Genomic DNA, 13,519 nt, shown 5'->3' on the forward strand with positions numbered 1-13,519 from the left:
CCAAGCATATCCGGGGTTACCAACACTACCTGTCTCTCATTAAGCTACTCAGCATCAGTCCTATCATTCTAGTGGCCGGAAAACAATTATTTCATCGGAACATCAATATCGGTAAAAGCCTTGTCGCTATTGATTGCTACGGCCAAATCGAATCAGGTACAACTATGGGTGTCATCCTGTCTAGTTTGCGATTTCTACGTCGCTTGCTGGGCTACGGCGACAATGCCAGCAACAGCGTGATTAATGAGATGCATCCGTTGTACCAGCTTCCGCCAGAGATTTTTAGCATGATAATCAATAACCTGGGCTTACACGACGAGTTTGCCCTTTCTCAGACAAGTCGTGGCCTGCGGGACGTCTTTCGTCGCCACTGGGAGCGGGAGATCTCTCAACTCCCCTCTAATGATAGGTCTCGATTTTGGGCAGGATTGGCATTTAATTTTCCGGATCACTGGGCATGTCCGCAATGCTGCAGAATGCACCCCATGGATGAGTCGGATACACCAACTTCACCGCAGAATCCTCCTTGTGGTGCTGATCTTTCTCTACGAATGATCAACCCAGGAGGTTATTCCCTCCAACAGAATCACATACAGAGCGCTCTAAAGCTCTCTCGCATGGGAAATTCGCACCAGAATTACCTCGACAGCTTGATGAGGCCCCATAAGCACATCAGAACGATGGAATTTATGTTTGAACCGTCCTTTACAGAGACCTACACAGCGAGGCCTAGAATTATTAATGGCCGATTCATCCTGCGAAGAGAGTGGGTGATTACAGATGAGTGTCATATCATGAGACCTCTCTTCGATCACATCACCATCCCCGGCTGCCCACACATGAATGTCTTTGGCAACGGGATCATGCACTCCAAATGGTGGAAACGGACGGGAGCCGCTATGGCTCAGCAGGGCAACCCCAGGCTAAGAGAAAATATCATCCTTGAGCAGGCGATAGAAAACGCGATCATATACGAAGGGTGTGGCATTATCTGTTCTTGTCCACGGTGCCCGACGGACTTTGAAGTCAAAGTCTCCGAGGATATGCTGACCGCGACGATCCGGGCCTGGCACGACTTCGGCGGAGAGGGTGCGCCCGTGGATACTGGTTGGGATGCACATGTAAAGAATCCTGGTTTATCAGATTGGCTTTACGAAGAGCTGCGGTTTGGTCATGTTCCAGGTAGTATTGAGAGGTTGTGGGTGTATACCCCTGAAGAATCAGAAGTGGCAAGTCAGCAGAGGGCGTCTGGAGATGTCAATTTGTGATGCTGGTTATACCACATGGGTTGGGTTGGGTACTTATAAAGCAGACTGGCAATGCGACCGAGTATGTTTTTTATTTTTTATTTTTATTTTTATTTTTATTTTTATTTTTATTTTTATTTTTTTTTTTTTTTTGGAAATGGTGTGTTATTTTGGTGGTTTGGTTTTATTTTTCGTTTTGGCGCTCATTAGACAAGACCATCTCATGGACTCTGCGTTGCGTTCATCATACGCTGGTGGTTTTATTTATATCGCAATAATTGAATATTCTTTTTGTATTCCCATAGCTTTTAGGATGATAAAATAAATGTAATATAATACGCAAAAAGAAATGGTTTAAACACTTGTAGCGAGATCTCATCGATCCAGCGGCCATGATGGTCTTATTGTCCATATTTTATGTTCCCCGCGGAGGCTTTGCTATCAAATTGATATGAGTGCAATGGGCAGTAACCAATAATAATACATTCTCTCTGGCCGGGGTTCCTTCCTTTCCGCACCCAACCACCCTCAGGGCGTCGGGAGAGGTTAAAGATGCTGTGAAGCCTAAAATTGTTGCAAGAGGAACTTTTGTCTGTCAACGAACCTAGTTCACTCTTTCACAGCAATTTCAACCTCCCCCGACGCCTCGAGGGCAGAGAGGAAGAGGACCCCCGAAAAAGGATACGACCCAAAAGGGTAATTCTTGCGCTTCCTTCAGATAATTGCCCACCTTGTCCACGTAGCCGACCATTAAATAATATAATGATGTAGAGTTACTTAAAAATGCATTATCGACGTTGCTATATGCTACTAAGTACATACAGGACAATAAGTACAGCAGGCTAAATACAGGTACCTTGCGCTGATAAAGAAACGAAAAAGAGCAGGAATAGGGCAAGTGTGTCTCTCTGACAGGATGGCTACAGCAGTTGTTTCTATACGTTGAGAGAAGGGGGTGAAACAAATATATTAAAACGGGAAAGCAAAACTACGTGCAGATATAATGAAAATATTCGATATGTGAGTAAGAGAAGTTTGCCGCCTGTCTTTTGTAGAGAATAAAGGCTGCCTTTGAAGTATGTGCTTCTAATTGAAGATGAGATCCATGGTAAAAAGCCATAGCACTTGTGCACTATGCTCACTTTGTGTAAATTCGAATGCTTCATAAATCAGTCCCTAGGTATAGATGCTACTAGGTATTAATATACAAGAACTATACTTGGGGAAAGTATGTAACCTCTGGTTAGTTGGTGGCCGAGGAGAGACATGCATGAGCCGGCGTCTCCAAAAGTGTCTATTTAGGGTAGGCTCGTCGTATTCGTGGGGTTGAAGTCGGCGATTGGAATCGCGATGCTTGCAATAATCGGCTAGACTAGCGGTGGTTCTATTAATGAACTATTAGGTATTTGGGGTATTAGATGCAGGCATTCGCAGGTGGTGTGATTTGGAGGATTCGATTACGCGGGTTGTGGTGCTGAAGTGCCATCAGCATGTGAACAAATGCTAAGAGGTACCTGGATCACCGCCGAAATAATAGCGTAGACGAGGTATCGTATGATCTAAGAAGGCACAAAACGTGGGCTTGGCAATGCATCACCACTCAGCATCATCATCACTCTATTCTTACAGTATCGTGAACCCAGACTTCGTACTGCAGATGAATGTAACAGCGACAGCTTCCTTCTTTCAGCTCACCACGGCCGTGGCCCGATGGGGTCACCTGCTTCCATTCCCCCACAGTACGTGTAATAAGACAGACACGATCAACCTATTAGGCAAAGACGTAGCCCACGATGAGCATCGTCTCCCGCTTCAAGAGGAGCTAAAGGCAGCCTAGCTGTGAGCATCGTGACAAGGGGGGAAGCAAAGTGCATAAACCTTTTTTCTTGTATTCATGAAGCTATGTGTCTTAGTTGTACAGTATAAAAGGAAGCATGGCTGGCAAGGGAGGCTCAGAGGGGCGTGAAGCTTACACGCCCCTCCCCATCCCTTGCATCCTTGCCATGGATGTCGACGGCGTGTACTTTTCATTTGCTGGGGAAACACAGGCAAGCAAATGGTGACGGGAGCTGCGCGTCATGGGCCGGATCGCAGAGAAATCGGCGTTGGCCTTGTTGGCGCTTGTATGACAAGGGACAAGGGACGATTCACCGTGTGCGGCGGGCTTGTCTCTCTTTTTTTTTCGTGCTTGGTGGCGGGATGAGTTTGCATGCTTCCCCGCAAATGGGTGACGAGTTCAGGGTGCAAGCTTTGGAGTGAATGGGTGGGATGGACGAATGAAGGTGAGGCGATTGGGTAATGAGGATTGTTCTTGTGTCTTTGTATACACACACGCAGTCACTCCGTTTGCTTATGGCTGAAGGGTATTTAAACCACTTATAGCCTCGATTTGGGGAGCTTGCCCTCTTGTCTCTTTTCGTCTTGTGCAGCTCATAAATTCCACTGTCTGGGACGATTGGTTTATTTAAAAGCATTAATCGGCCTTTCTTATTCTCCATACCATTGGCGTGGTTGGCATTTATACAGCATCTCGTCTTTGATTCCTTCGTGCTCGAGGTACGGTACCCTGACCGCGTCGTCATACGAATTCGTCGCATCGCCGAATTGACACAATAAGGCAGACATCATGGCTGGGTGGCAGTCCTGTAAGAGACAATGGTTCCACCAATTCCCATTCTTCACAGCTTGCTAACATCCGCATCACAGGGAACCCCTTCAGTAAGAGGGAGACGCACAGCAATGGCTCCATCGTCGCATACAAGATTTTAACCTTGCTCTCGTGGCTTTTGTCCGTCGTCGTCACCGTCTACTATGCTGTTGACGAGCCTCACGATGGATTCCACATCCGCCGGCGCATATGGGACCAGAACTATCTGTATCCCAGCGCCTTTACCATGAACCACATCCTTGCTGATATTTACTGGTAAGTTTGCCATGGCTTCATCAATTCTCGTTCGAGTTTTCTGACACGTGAAAACCAGGATTGTTCTCTTCATCCTCCAGTTTGGATATGTCACATCGCTCTTCTCCAGCAGCGCCGACGTCGTTGCCGCAGCTGCTGGTGTCGGCAGCCACTTCATCCTCAACAACCTGCTTCACTTTGCATTCGTCATGCTCTTTGTGAACTCGCACTTCCACATCGCCGAGGTCATACTGATCCTCAACTTCTTCAACCTCAGTTCGCTGTATTTCCGCCACAACACAGTCCCGCGCTTCATTCACGTTCCTGTCGCCACAGGCCCGCTGGCATGGACGTTTGTGGCCATTTACTGGAACGGCGCCATCATGGTGCCGCACCCGCACAGCCTGGTGGCCAGAATCTTTGGCAACGTCTTCATCTGGTCCATTTTGGCGTACGGATTCTTCTTCATCATTGCCTTCAATGTAAGTCACATTTGCTCCAATGTTTTCTTAGTTTCCCTTGCATCAAATACTAATCATCACAATCTAGGACTACACCATGGGCTTTGCTCTCAGCGTCCTCTCGGCAGCAATTGGTGTCGCCCAGTTCAAGCGCCAAGTGGTTGCTTTCCAGTGGATCTTTGCCTTCATCATCATGGCTATTCTCTTCATCTCCACAGTCACCGTTGCTGTTCCAGCCATGTCAGGCAGAGACGTCAGATGGAGGCGAACCACGGGCAGAGACGAGGAACGCGCGCCGCTGCTCAACGAGTCGGCCGCCTAAAGGCGAAACCAGGCACATCAATTCCTCACCAATTCCGCGAACCCAGAAGCGGTGAGAAGATGCTTGTTTCACAGCAGACAGAATCACCCGAAAAGCCTGTTTGCTGAATCACAAAAGATTCTCAATGTCAAATGGATATGACGTAGGGAGAGTAGCACCACAGATCTGTGGATCTGAGTTGGCAAGGGGCTTATCGCCATGTTTTGGTTCGGCGTACGAAATTAAGTTGAGATTAGGGTATTTGCAGTCCTGTACTCGTAATTGGTAGCATCGGTCGGTTCTGGCTCTGTTTCAGATCCGCGTTCAGTTGGTTACATAACATACAATCTTCATATTTTGCATGCAATGATCCCTAGATTTTGCCAAGCTAGGACCTTTTGTTCCGTGAAGACAAGCATCATTCACGGTGAGACATTCTGCTTATGACTTTTCCTTGACGGATCGATGACGTCGACGGAAGCAGAGCTTTGGCCACCCGTATCGATAAGCAACTTTGTGCCACCCCTGACGTGGCGATAGAACAGATCATCTCCACTACAACTCTGCATTTGCACAATGCATCTTGATATTGTCATTCGTGTCGATAATTGTAATCAGCTTTTATCTCTTCGTCCGGTTTTCATGTGGTTGTGCAGCAGATGAAGCCTCTCAGGCCGTTTCCCTTCCCGCTCAACATCGGAACGGATATTTGCCGGATATCTCGCATCTATGGCATCTTGAGGAGCCCTCGGGGCATGCGATTTGTGAACCGCATCTTTTCTCCAGAAGAGCAGGCGAGAAAGGATCCCAGGCTGCGATGTCTCGAGAATCGCCCGCTCGATAAGCCTTTTTTGAGCGAAGGAAGCACACTCTTTCAGTCGAGTATTGAGACAACGCCGAGCAGTGAAGAAATTGCTCATCAGGATCCAGAGAGATGGGCAGCTGCTACATTTGTTGCGGGCAGGTAAGATTGTATTCTTGCACTTGTATACTGTTTCTTCCATATGAAGGAGAAGAAAATATTTATATAAAGGAATTTCTAACTGGAGGAAATCTTGTACTCACATAGATTCGCTGCCAAAGAAGCCGCCATCAAGGCTCACTCCCATCGTCGCCTCACATTTCACGACGTCGTGATTGAACGCCGCGGCAGAAATGAGGAGCGTCTAGGGAGCGGACCGCCTGTAGCACGTATCAAGGGCGATGAGGGCGAAGATGAGGATGAGAGTGCCATGATCTCGATTAGCCATGATGGCGACTATGCGACGGCGGTCTGTATGGCGTATGATCCGAGTGTGGTGAGCGTGAGTTGTGAACGGGACGAGGGAATAGTGCGATGAGGAGATGTTGACGTTTTTGGTATACCCTGTTTATGAATCGAGAAGCATTATAGAAGACAGACGAATGGTATATACTATACATGTTCGGTTTAGATGATGAACAGGATATCTCACCACTTACTGGTAGCTGCTGTATTGCTGACTGCTTGACCATGTCGCAAAACAATTGCAGAAATGCTGCCGCAAATGTTCACACAGTTGGCAAAAATAATAATAATAGAATTGTCACATGTAGCAAAAAAGGCATTCGCATACATCGACGTACCAGGGACTCGAACCCTGAGCCTCAGTCTTAGGAGGACTGCGCGCTACCATTGCGCCAGCACGCCTGTGAATGACAGTTGATGGTTTGGACCAATTGTGACTAATGGAGGGCGCGAATTTAGCTTGCCCTATAAAGCTGTCGCCAATGTGGACTCTCGTTTCTTGATATTCTCACCAGAGAGTTTGAAGCCGAAAAAGATAATGATTGATAAACTATGAGATGAGTTTTGTGTGGAGGAATGGGGAACTTGGTCAAAAGCTGGGTTGGTTCATGGAAGGCGGTGCGCTGTGGCATTTCACCCTTTTGCGCCTGCCCTTTTCGTAGTACAATGACAGATTAGGTACATTGAGTATGTCGCTGCACTTTTCAACGCCAAACCGTTTCAACTTCAAACTGATCGCCCATCTTATATCATCCATCTTTCTGAAATAGTTGGTGGCACATCTTCTTTGCTATTGTACACATCATCGTCAAATATCCCAACTTTCCAACACCATCAAACGTGCAGTGATACTTTGCCGACACGGCTCCGATCCATTGCGGGGACAGAGTGTGGCTTAGATGCCAGGATTACAGCCTTGATACTGTCGCTGCCTGTACGCTAATACAGATGGTTGATGGACGACCTGCGAGATACAGTTAAAGTGTGAGTGGGTGGGCATTTCAATGGCCTTGCTCGACAGTGGTGTTGCGACTTCGTATATTCCGAGTTTGATGAATGACTCAACTGAATGGCCAATAGTGTCCCTGGTGAGCCAAGACAACATTCGCCAGATACCCGAGATGCCGAGCACGCGATAGAGTCCTTGGAGGGCGACATGGACTAGACAGGGCTCGACTTTCCGGAGCTGGCAACCTCTCTCTTCCGACCACCCGGCTTGGGATACGATATGCCGACTGGTTCAAGCATCTACAGACCGCATATCTTGTTGCTCCCGACCCTCGATTCTATCAACCAGAACTCATGTTGGTTGCGATGCTGCACATCATATCCATACGAGATTTCTACCAAGGCTGCCGCCTAAACCTCCAAAAAGGATGGGCATATGACACGCAATTGGACCAACCGGGCGCGCGCCTTTTTTGATCCTCCGGTGGCTGCAGCTCTGCCGATGCCGCTTAAGCCGTGCATAAGGACGACACGGCGCCGATGTTTTTGGCTCGCCGAAGTTGTTTTATTCGGCTTGCCGTCCCACTAAGTCTCACTATTTTAACAGATTTGATATCAGGGCTAGCATTTACCCGCCATTAGTCAATGGCAGCACTCGTACGAGACATACTTAGTCCAGAAGAGCATCATTACCTCACATCCGCAGGATCTTGTTGACCGCATCTCTCCCAAGGATCCAGAGCATGGGCCAAGTGCTCCCTTTGCTCACCGTCCCAGCGCCTGCGTGAAGAAACGGTGAGAGCTTCAAGCTGTCCGCTTTCTCATAGGCCCCCCTTATTAACAATGGACGCCTTTTGCACGCTTTGCCTGTAAGATACGAAGCGCGACTAACAAGCAAAATGCATCCGATGTCCCCATATCGGTCAACTGTGGGGGGGCTAGCGCAGGGATTTTTGCAGCCGCGGTGCATGATGGAGTTCGCCAACAGGGATTGCGACACCCTCTGATGCAGGGCCTACAGGCCAAAGAGGCCTATAAGCGGTGATGCCACAGCGCCAGCTACAGGGGTCGGGGGGCAATTGGGGGCAATTGGGCGAATTTGCCGTTGAGCCTTCTGGCGGGACCCACTCGCGGCGTTCAGTTTTACATTCAAGATTGTACTTCAACTCGAACCGTTTCTTTGTTCCTCACTCAATCCTTTAATTCTTTTTTCAACATCTTCAGCCTTTTCTTCAACGAAGGCGAACCTCTGGATGACGGCATCATGGACGTCGTCTTATCCCGCCTTGGCACGCAGCTGCTCACGCCCAGTACAGACGAGCTGCTGTTTCGGGAACCTCCCACCTTTCTAAGTCGGTACGTGTATCCCAAGGTTTATCTGGTCAGCATTTCGCTGTCTGTGGTACAATGGCGTGCGCCTCTCATTTCTTGCGTGATGAAATACATCCAATAGTTGACTTCCATCAACCTCTGCCCAAATCCTCCTGCTAACAATATGCCTCTGCATTCTCAGCCTCGGCATCGATACCTCTGAGACTGAATGGATAGGCCGCGCCTCTGAGTTTGCTCGGTCTGGTATTCTTCAGGGTGCGATTCTCGCCACTTCGGCGGCTTGGCTGACTTTTCGTCTTATCCGGCATCGCAAGAACTCCGTGCCAACCACCAGGTCCAAGGCATCATCAATTAAATGGCCCTACGAAATTGTGTCGCAAGCCGCCCGCATCGCTTCGCTGGTCTTTTTGACAGTCGCTCTGATCAAGGGGAGAGTGCATCTGCTCAACGTTGTTGCCATTGCCTACGCTTTTGTCCTCGGCTTGATACGACCCATTAGCCATGATCTCGCCTGGCGCCATCTCGTTCTTCATCAAATCAACTATGTCCTGACTGCCACGTTTTTCGTTCTAGCAGCCGCACAGCTGCTGCCTTGCATTGAGATTGGCACGGATCAATGTGTTGGGGATGCTGGTATCGTTGGTTGCCTGTCATCGTTGGGTGCGGCCGTTATTGTCGCATTGATTACTCCACGAGAATGGGTCCCGCCTACCATCAAGCATGATATTCCGGGCTACACAGAGCAAAATGATCCTGCTCCTGAAGAGACATGCAGCTGGTTCAACTATTACTTCACCTATGAGTGGCTGACACCTCTCGTATGGAAGGGCACCAAACAAAAGCTCGACATGTCTGGTATCCCGACATTAGCCTGGTATGATGAGCCCATGTATTTACTCCAGAAGATCAAGAAGGCCCGAGCGCTCTACAAAAAAACCCTGTGGACAGCCTTGAAATTCCAGCGTAAGGAGTTGTTACTGATGGCCACGTGGGCTGCTGCCGCTTTCACAATGGAGAACGTCTCCCCGTATGGCATGTACCGTCTACTCGACTATCTCGCTAACCCTAGTGGTGCCCAATACCACCCAGTCGTATGGCTTATTCTCATGTTTGTCGGCCCCTTGTCTCGATCCGTCTTGTTTCAGCAATATGTCTTCAACTCAACCAGATTGATCGTTCGAGTCAAATCTGCCATGACTCAGGAGCTATATCACAGGGCTTTGGAGTCAATGGAGTTGGAGGAAGACCCCTTCGATATCAAGGCAGGAGGAAAGACCGATAAGGAGAAAGAGGCGCAGGGAGCCCAAAAATCGACGTCTGCTGGACGTTTGGCAAATTTGATGGCCGCTGACGTGGATGCGGTCTATCGAGCACGAGATGTAATATTGGTCTCTGCGGGTGTTCCGGCAGGTACCATCATATCTCTCTATGGCCTTTACAAAATGATGGGCTGGGTATCTCTGGTAGGAACGGCGATTTTGCTCTTGGCTACTCCGATATCCGTGTATATGGGCCGGCAGATGTACGGCGCACAGAGACGAGTGAGGAAAGCACAAGATACACGCATTTCTCTTGTTGCAGAGTATCTAGCTTCCATCCGCGCCATCAAGTACTTTGCCTGGGAGGATCCCATCACAAACCGAATCATCGAGTCCAGGGCGGCTGAACAAAAGGAATTATGGCGAGTGGCCGTCCTGCAGACCATGGTCAACCAAGTTACCCAGTGTTTTCCGTACATTGGCCTCCTCGTCATGTTCGGATTGCACGTCGGGGTAGAAAAGCATCCCCTTGACGCTTCTACTGCCTTTACTGCCGCCTTCCTCGTGAAGAACATCCGTAGAAACATCATGATGGCCAGTGCCTTCTCCAGGAACTTTGCTGCCGCAAGCGTCGCCTTCAACCGACTCGACAAGTATTTCGATAGTACTGTACCCCTCCTTCGATATCCCGTTGGACCCCTGAGAATCGAAGGCGCTTCGTTCCGTCGAAATAAGAAGGCTACATTCCGCCTCGAGGACATCTCGCTAGACTTTGTTGAAGGTGGTCTCAACGTCGTTACTGGTCAAAGTGGAAGCGGGAAGAGTACCCTCCTGCTCGCGATCCTAGGTGAGACGCATCTAGAGGGTGGCAAGGTCACCGCGCCCAACGACATTGCCTTTGCTTCGCAATCGGCTTGGCTCCAGAATGATACCGTTCAAGCCAATATCCTCTTCCAAAGCCCCATGGACCGCGCTCGATATGACAGAGTAATTGAAGCTTGCTGTCTCAACATAGACCTCAGGGAGCTCTCTGACGGTGACCAGACTGTCGTAGGTGAGAATGGTACATCCTTATCCGGAGGACAGAAAGCCAGAGTGGCCTTGGCTAGAGCCCTTTATTCCAAGGCGTCTCTGTTGCTTCTAGATGATATTTTCTCCGCTCTCGACGCCAAAACCTCTGCTGGTGTTTGGAAACACTGTTTCTGTGGCGATCTACTCAAGGGCAGGACTGTTGTTCTCGTCACTCAAGTTCCTTGGATCTCAGCACAGGCAGACTTTTCCGTCCTCCTCGAGAGAGGTCAAGTCAAGAATGCCGAGGCCAACATTGGTGCAGTTCGCAGGCCCATCCAGATTGCCGAAATCCTCGGAGGAGATGATGATGATATTGAAACCGAAACCGAAACCGGCACAGAAACTCCTCCGGAGCCTGAGCTTCAATCTAGTGGAGATGCCCTGAATGATCCGTCAAAGGTGGCCACTGAAACCTCGGCCAAAGACATTGTGAACCAGGAAATGAAAGCATCAGGCAAGGTCGGTCGGTTAGCCTCCTTGGAGTATATGAGATACTTTGGACACCCGCTCTTCGCCGTCTTTTGCTTGGTTGGCCTCGCCGGCTCCAACGTCTTCTTCTTCGCATCCAGTTACTGGATGGGCATTTGGGTAGAGGCCTACAATAACAACGCTCACGTGGACATTGCCTATTATATGGGTATTTATGCCGCCTTCACCTTTGCTGAGCTAATCTCCTTTGGTTTGGTCATTATCGCTTTCGAATGGGGTGCATGGCGTGCTGGTCGCAAGCTTCACAATGACTTCATCCGTGCGGTCATGAGAGTCCCCTTGTCATGGTTCAAGACGATCCCCATCGGTCGCATCACTAACCGGTTCTCCGGAGACATGGCATCGATTGATTCAGGACTTAGCTCCATGCTCCGGGTGACTTTTGATTCCATCATGATGCTGTTTGCCCGTATTGCCGCCGTCAGTTCAATCATGCCGATTTTCATGATACCCGCCTTCTTCACCTGCATTTTTGGCGTTGTGGTTGGCGAGATGTACACACGAACAGCCGTCATCATCAAGCGACTTGCTTCGTCCGCACAGTCGCCCGTCTTCTCCCAGTTTGCCGATACATTGGCTGGGCTGCCCATCATCAGGGCTAGGGCGGGCATGGGTGAAACTTTTGGCCGCGATCTGGCATCCAAGCTACGCGTTTGGTCGGCCGCAGCAGAGGCAAACTATAACTGCAACCGTTGGGTGGCCATGCGAGTGGACTTTGTGACTTCTCTGGTCGCTCTATTTGCCGGCATTATCGCGCTCTCCAAGGTTGGAGTAGTTGGCGCTGGTCTGGTCGGTTTCTCCCTTAACAATGCCAACGGACTGAGCCAGACTATTCTCATGCTCGTACGAGCCATGAACGACCTTGAAGTAGAGATGCAGAGCTTCCATCGTGTTAAAGAATATGTCAAACTAGAGCCTGAAGGTAAAGACGATGAAACATATGCCGAAGAAGGAGAATTTGCAGACGATGAAAGCCATGTCATTCCCAAGAATTGGCCCAAGTCAGGAGAAATCGAGTTTCGCAACGTCACCATTAGATACGATCCTGATGGCCCCAATATCCTCACGGACGTCAATCTCAAGTTCAAAGCTGGAGAGCGAGTTGCTGTCGTCGGACGAACAGGCTCCGGCAAGAGCACTCTTGTTCTTTCTCTCTTGCGGTTTACGCATATTGTTTCTGGTCAAATCTTATACGATGGAATCGACATTACCAAGATTCCCCGGCGCAGGCTACGCGAAGGCCTTACAATCATCCCTCAGGAAGCGACACTGTTCAACGGAACTGTGGAATCTAACCTCGATCCTACCGGTCTCGTTCCCAAGGCGATTCTCGAGAAGGCATTGGAAAACTGCAAGGGCATCGCGTCCTTTTCTAGCGACGATTCTTCTGATGAGACGATTGTCGACGGCGTAGATGATTCTGTTCACGGACAGTCCCAAGGAATTTCTTTGACGACTCCGGTAGATGCTCGCGGAGAGAACTTTTCCCACGGCCAACGCCAGGTCTTGTCTCTCTGCCGTGCGCTTATCCGCCAGAGCAAGCTGATGCTGCTGGACGAGGCTACTGCCAGTATGGACTACGAAACGGACAAGGGTATTCAGCAAGTGCTACGCACCGAACTTGAATCTGCTGGCGGAGACCGTACACTTGTGACGATTGCTCATCGCTTGCGGACCATTATCGACTATGATTCCGTTGTCGTGATGGGCGCCGGCAAGGTAGTAGAGTAAGTAGCCATACCTCCAGCGATACAGCGCTTGTTTTGTCGCATACATGCTAACTTTCGATAGATACGGTTCTCCCCGAGACTTGTACAATTCCAAGGGCTTGTTTTACGACATGATATACCACAGTGGAGAGATGGAGGAGCTACAGGAGTTTTTGAAGGATAAATAATGGAGTGCATTTTTTATTTTTATTATCAAATGGCGATAGAAGATAATTTTGGTGGCATACGAATTTGGATAAACGAAGCTTCTGGTATAGAGGCGAGGATGAGAGATGATACCTTTAAAAGGGGGTTGGGGAAGATTTGAAACAAACGATATTCTAAATAATAAACTATATAAATATGAGATGTTTTCTCCTTCAGCTACTATTCGTCTATAAATCGAATGAGTATGTTTATCTAATGCTTATAGAAGGACTTCCTAGTTTTTAACCAAGGAATAGATGATTGGGTCACAGTTGCTCTCTTACTCGTCTCTCTCTTTACCTACCCTACTATGTTGTAATCTGTCC

At 48.9% G+C, this 13,519-nt stretch overlaps 5 protein-coding genes and 1 non-coding gene across 6 annotated transcripts; 5 read left to right on the forward strand and 1 right to left on the reverse strand.

Moving 5' to 3' along the window:
- Positions 1-164: 164 nt before the first annotated feature.
- Positions 165-1,268, forward strand: V8C40DRAFT_277509 (F-box protein; the record flags this gene model as incomplete). Its single annotated transcript, XM_083220969.1, has 1 exon — positions 165-1,268. One exon carries the CDS (start codon positions 165-167, stop codon positions 1,266-1,268), a length of 1,104 nt encoding a protein of 367 aa, XP_083068635.1.
- A 1,580-nt stretch (positions 1,269-2,848) lies between these two features.
- Positions 2,849-3,096, forward strand: V8C40DRAFT_255879 (uncharacterized protein). Its single transcript, XM_083218152.1, has one exon. The coding sequence runs from the start codon at positions 2,905-2,907 to the stop codon at positions 3,082-3,084; it is 180 nt and encodes a 59-aa protein (XP_083068636.1). The 5' UTR covers positions 2,849-2,904; the 3' UTR covers positions 3,085-3,096.
- A 68-nt stretch (positions 3,097-3,164) lies between these two features.
- V8C40DRAFT_255880 (DUF1774 domain-containing protein) lies at positions 3,165-5,278 on the forward strand. The gene is made up of 5 exons (XM_083218153.1): positions 3,165-3,803; positions 3,869-3,892; positions 3,954-4,170; positions 4,229-4,631; positions 4,699-5,278. The coding sequence occupies exons 2-5, from the start codon at positions 3,874-3,876 to the stop codon at positions 4,930-4,932; spliced, it is 873 nt and encodes a 290-aa protein (XP_083068637.1). The 5' UTR covers positions 3,165-3,803; positions 3,869-3,873; the 3' UTR covers positions 4,933-5,278.
- A 199-nt stretch (positions 5,279-5,477) lies between these two features.
- V8C40DRAFT_255885 (uncharacterized protein) lies at positions 5,478-6,493 on the forward strand. The gene is made up of 2 exons (XM_083218154.1): positions 5,478-5,875; positions 5,981-6,493. Exons 1-2 carry the CDS (start codon positions 5,571-5,573, stop codon positions 6,249-6,251), a joined length of 576 nt encoding a protein of 191 aa, XP_083068638.1. The 5' UTR covers positions 5,478-5,570; the 3' UTR covers positions 6,252-6,493.
- Positions 6,494-6,508: 15 nt separating this feature from the next.
- Positions 6,509-6,580, reverse strand: V8C40DRAFT_t193. Its single transcript has one exon. It is a non-coding gene; the product is annotated as a tRNA-Arg (tRNA).
- A 1,851-nt stretch (positions 6,581-8,431) lies between these two features.
- Positions 8,432-13,369, forward strand: V8C40DRAFT_112743 (P-loop containing nucleoside triphosphate hydrolase protein). The gene is made up of 3 exons (XM_083210813.1): positions 8,432-8,538; positions 8,640-13,004; positions 13,069-13,369. The coding sequence occupies exons 1-3, from the start codon at positions 8,534-8,536 to the stop codon at positions 13,172-13,174; spliced, it is 4,476 nt and encodes a 1,491-aa protein (XP_083068639.1). The 5' UTR covers positions 8,432-8,533; the 3' UTR covers positions 13,175-13,369.
- Positions 13,370-13,519: the final 150 nt, after the last annotated feature.

The sequence above is a fragment of the Trichoderma camerunense genome (genome assembly GCF_050948025.1).
Source record: "Trichoderma camerunense strain CBS 138272 chromosome Unknown V8C40scaffold_21, whole genome shotgun sequence".
In the NCBI taxonomy this organism is placed as follows: Eukaryota; Fungi; Ascomycota; class Sordariomycetes; order Hypocreales; family Hypocreaceae; genus Trichoderma; species Trichoderma camerunense.

Coding starts and splice junctions, on each gene's coding strand:
- V8C40DRAFT_255879 (XM_083218152.1), top strand. CDS start 2,905: ATGAATGTAACAGCGACAGCTTCCTTCTTTCAGCTCACCACGGCCGTG.
- V8C40DRAFT_255880 (XM_083218153.1), top strand. Junction 4,171..4,228: donor ATCCTTGCTGATATTTACTG/GTAAGTTTGCCA, acceptor CGTGAAAACCAG/GATTGTTCTCTTCATCCTCC. Junction 4,632..4,698: donor TCTTCATCATTGCCTTCAAT/GTAAGTCACATT, acceptor ATCACAATCTAG/GACTACACCATGGGCTTTGC.
- V8C40DRAFT_255885 (XM_083218154.1), top strand. CDS start 5,571: ATGAAGCCTCTCAGGCCGTTTCCCTTCCCGCTCAACATCGGAACGGAT. Junction 5,876..5,980: donor GCTACATTTGTTGCGGGCAG/GTAAGATTGTAT, acceptor GTACTCACATAG/ATTCGCTGCCAAAGAAGCCG.
- V8C40DRAFT_112743 (XM_083210813.1), top strand. Junction 13,005..13,068: donor GGCGCCGGCAAGGTAGTAGA/GTAAGTAGCCAT, acceptor AACTTTCGATAG/ATACGGTTCTCCCCGAGACT.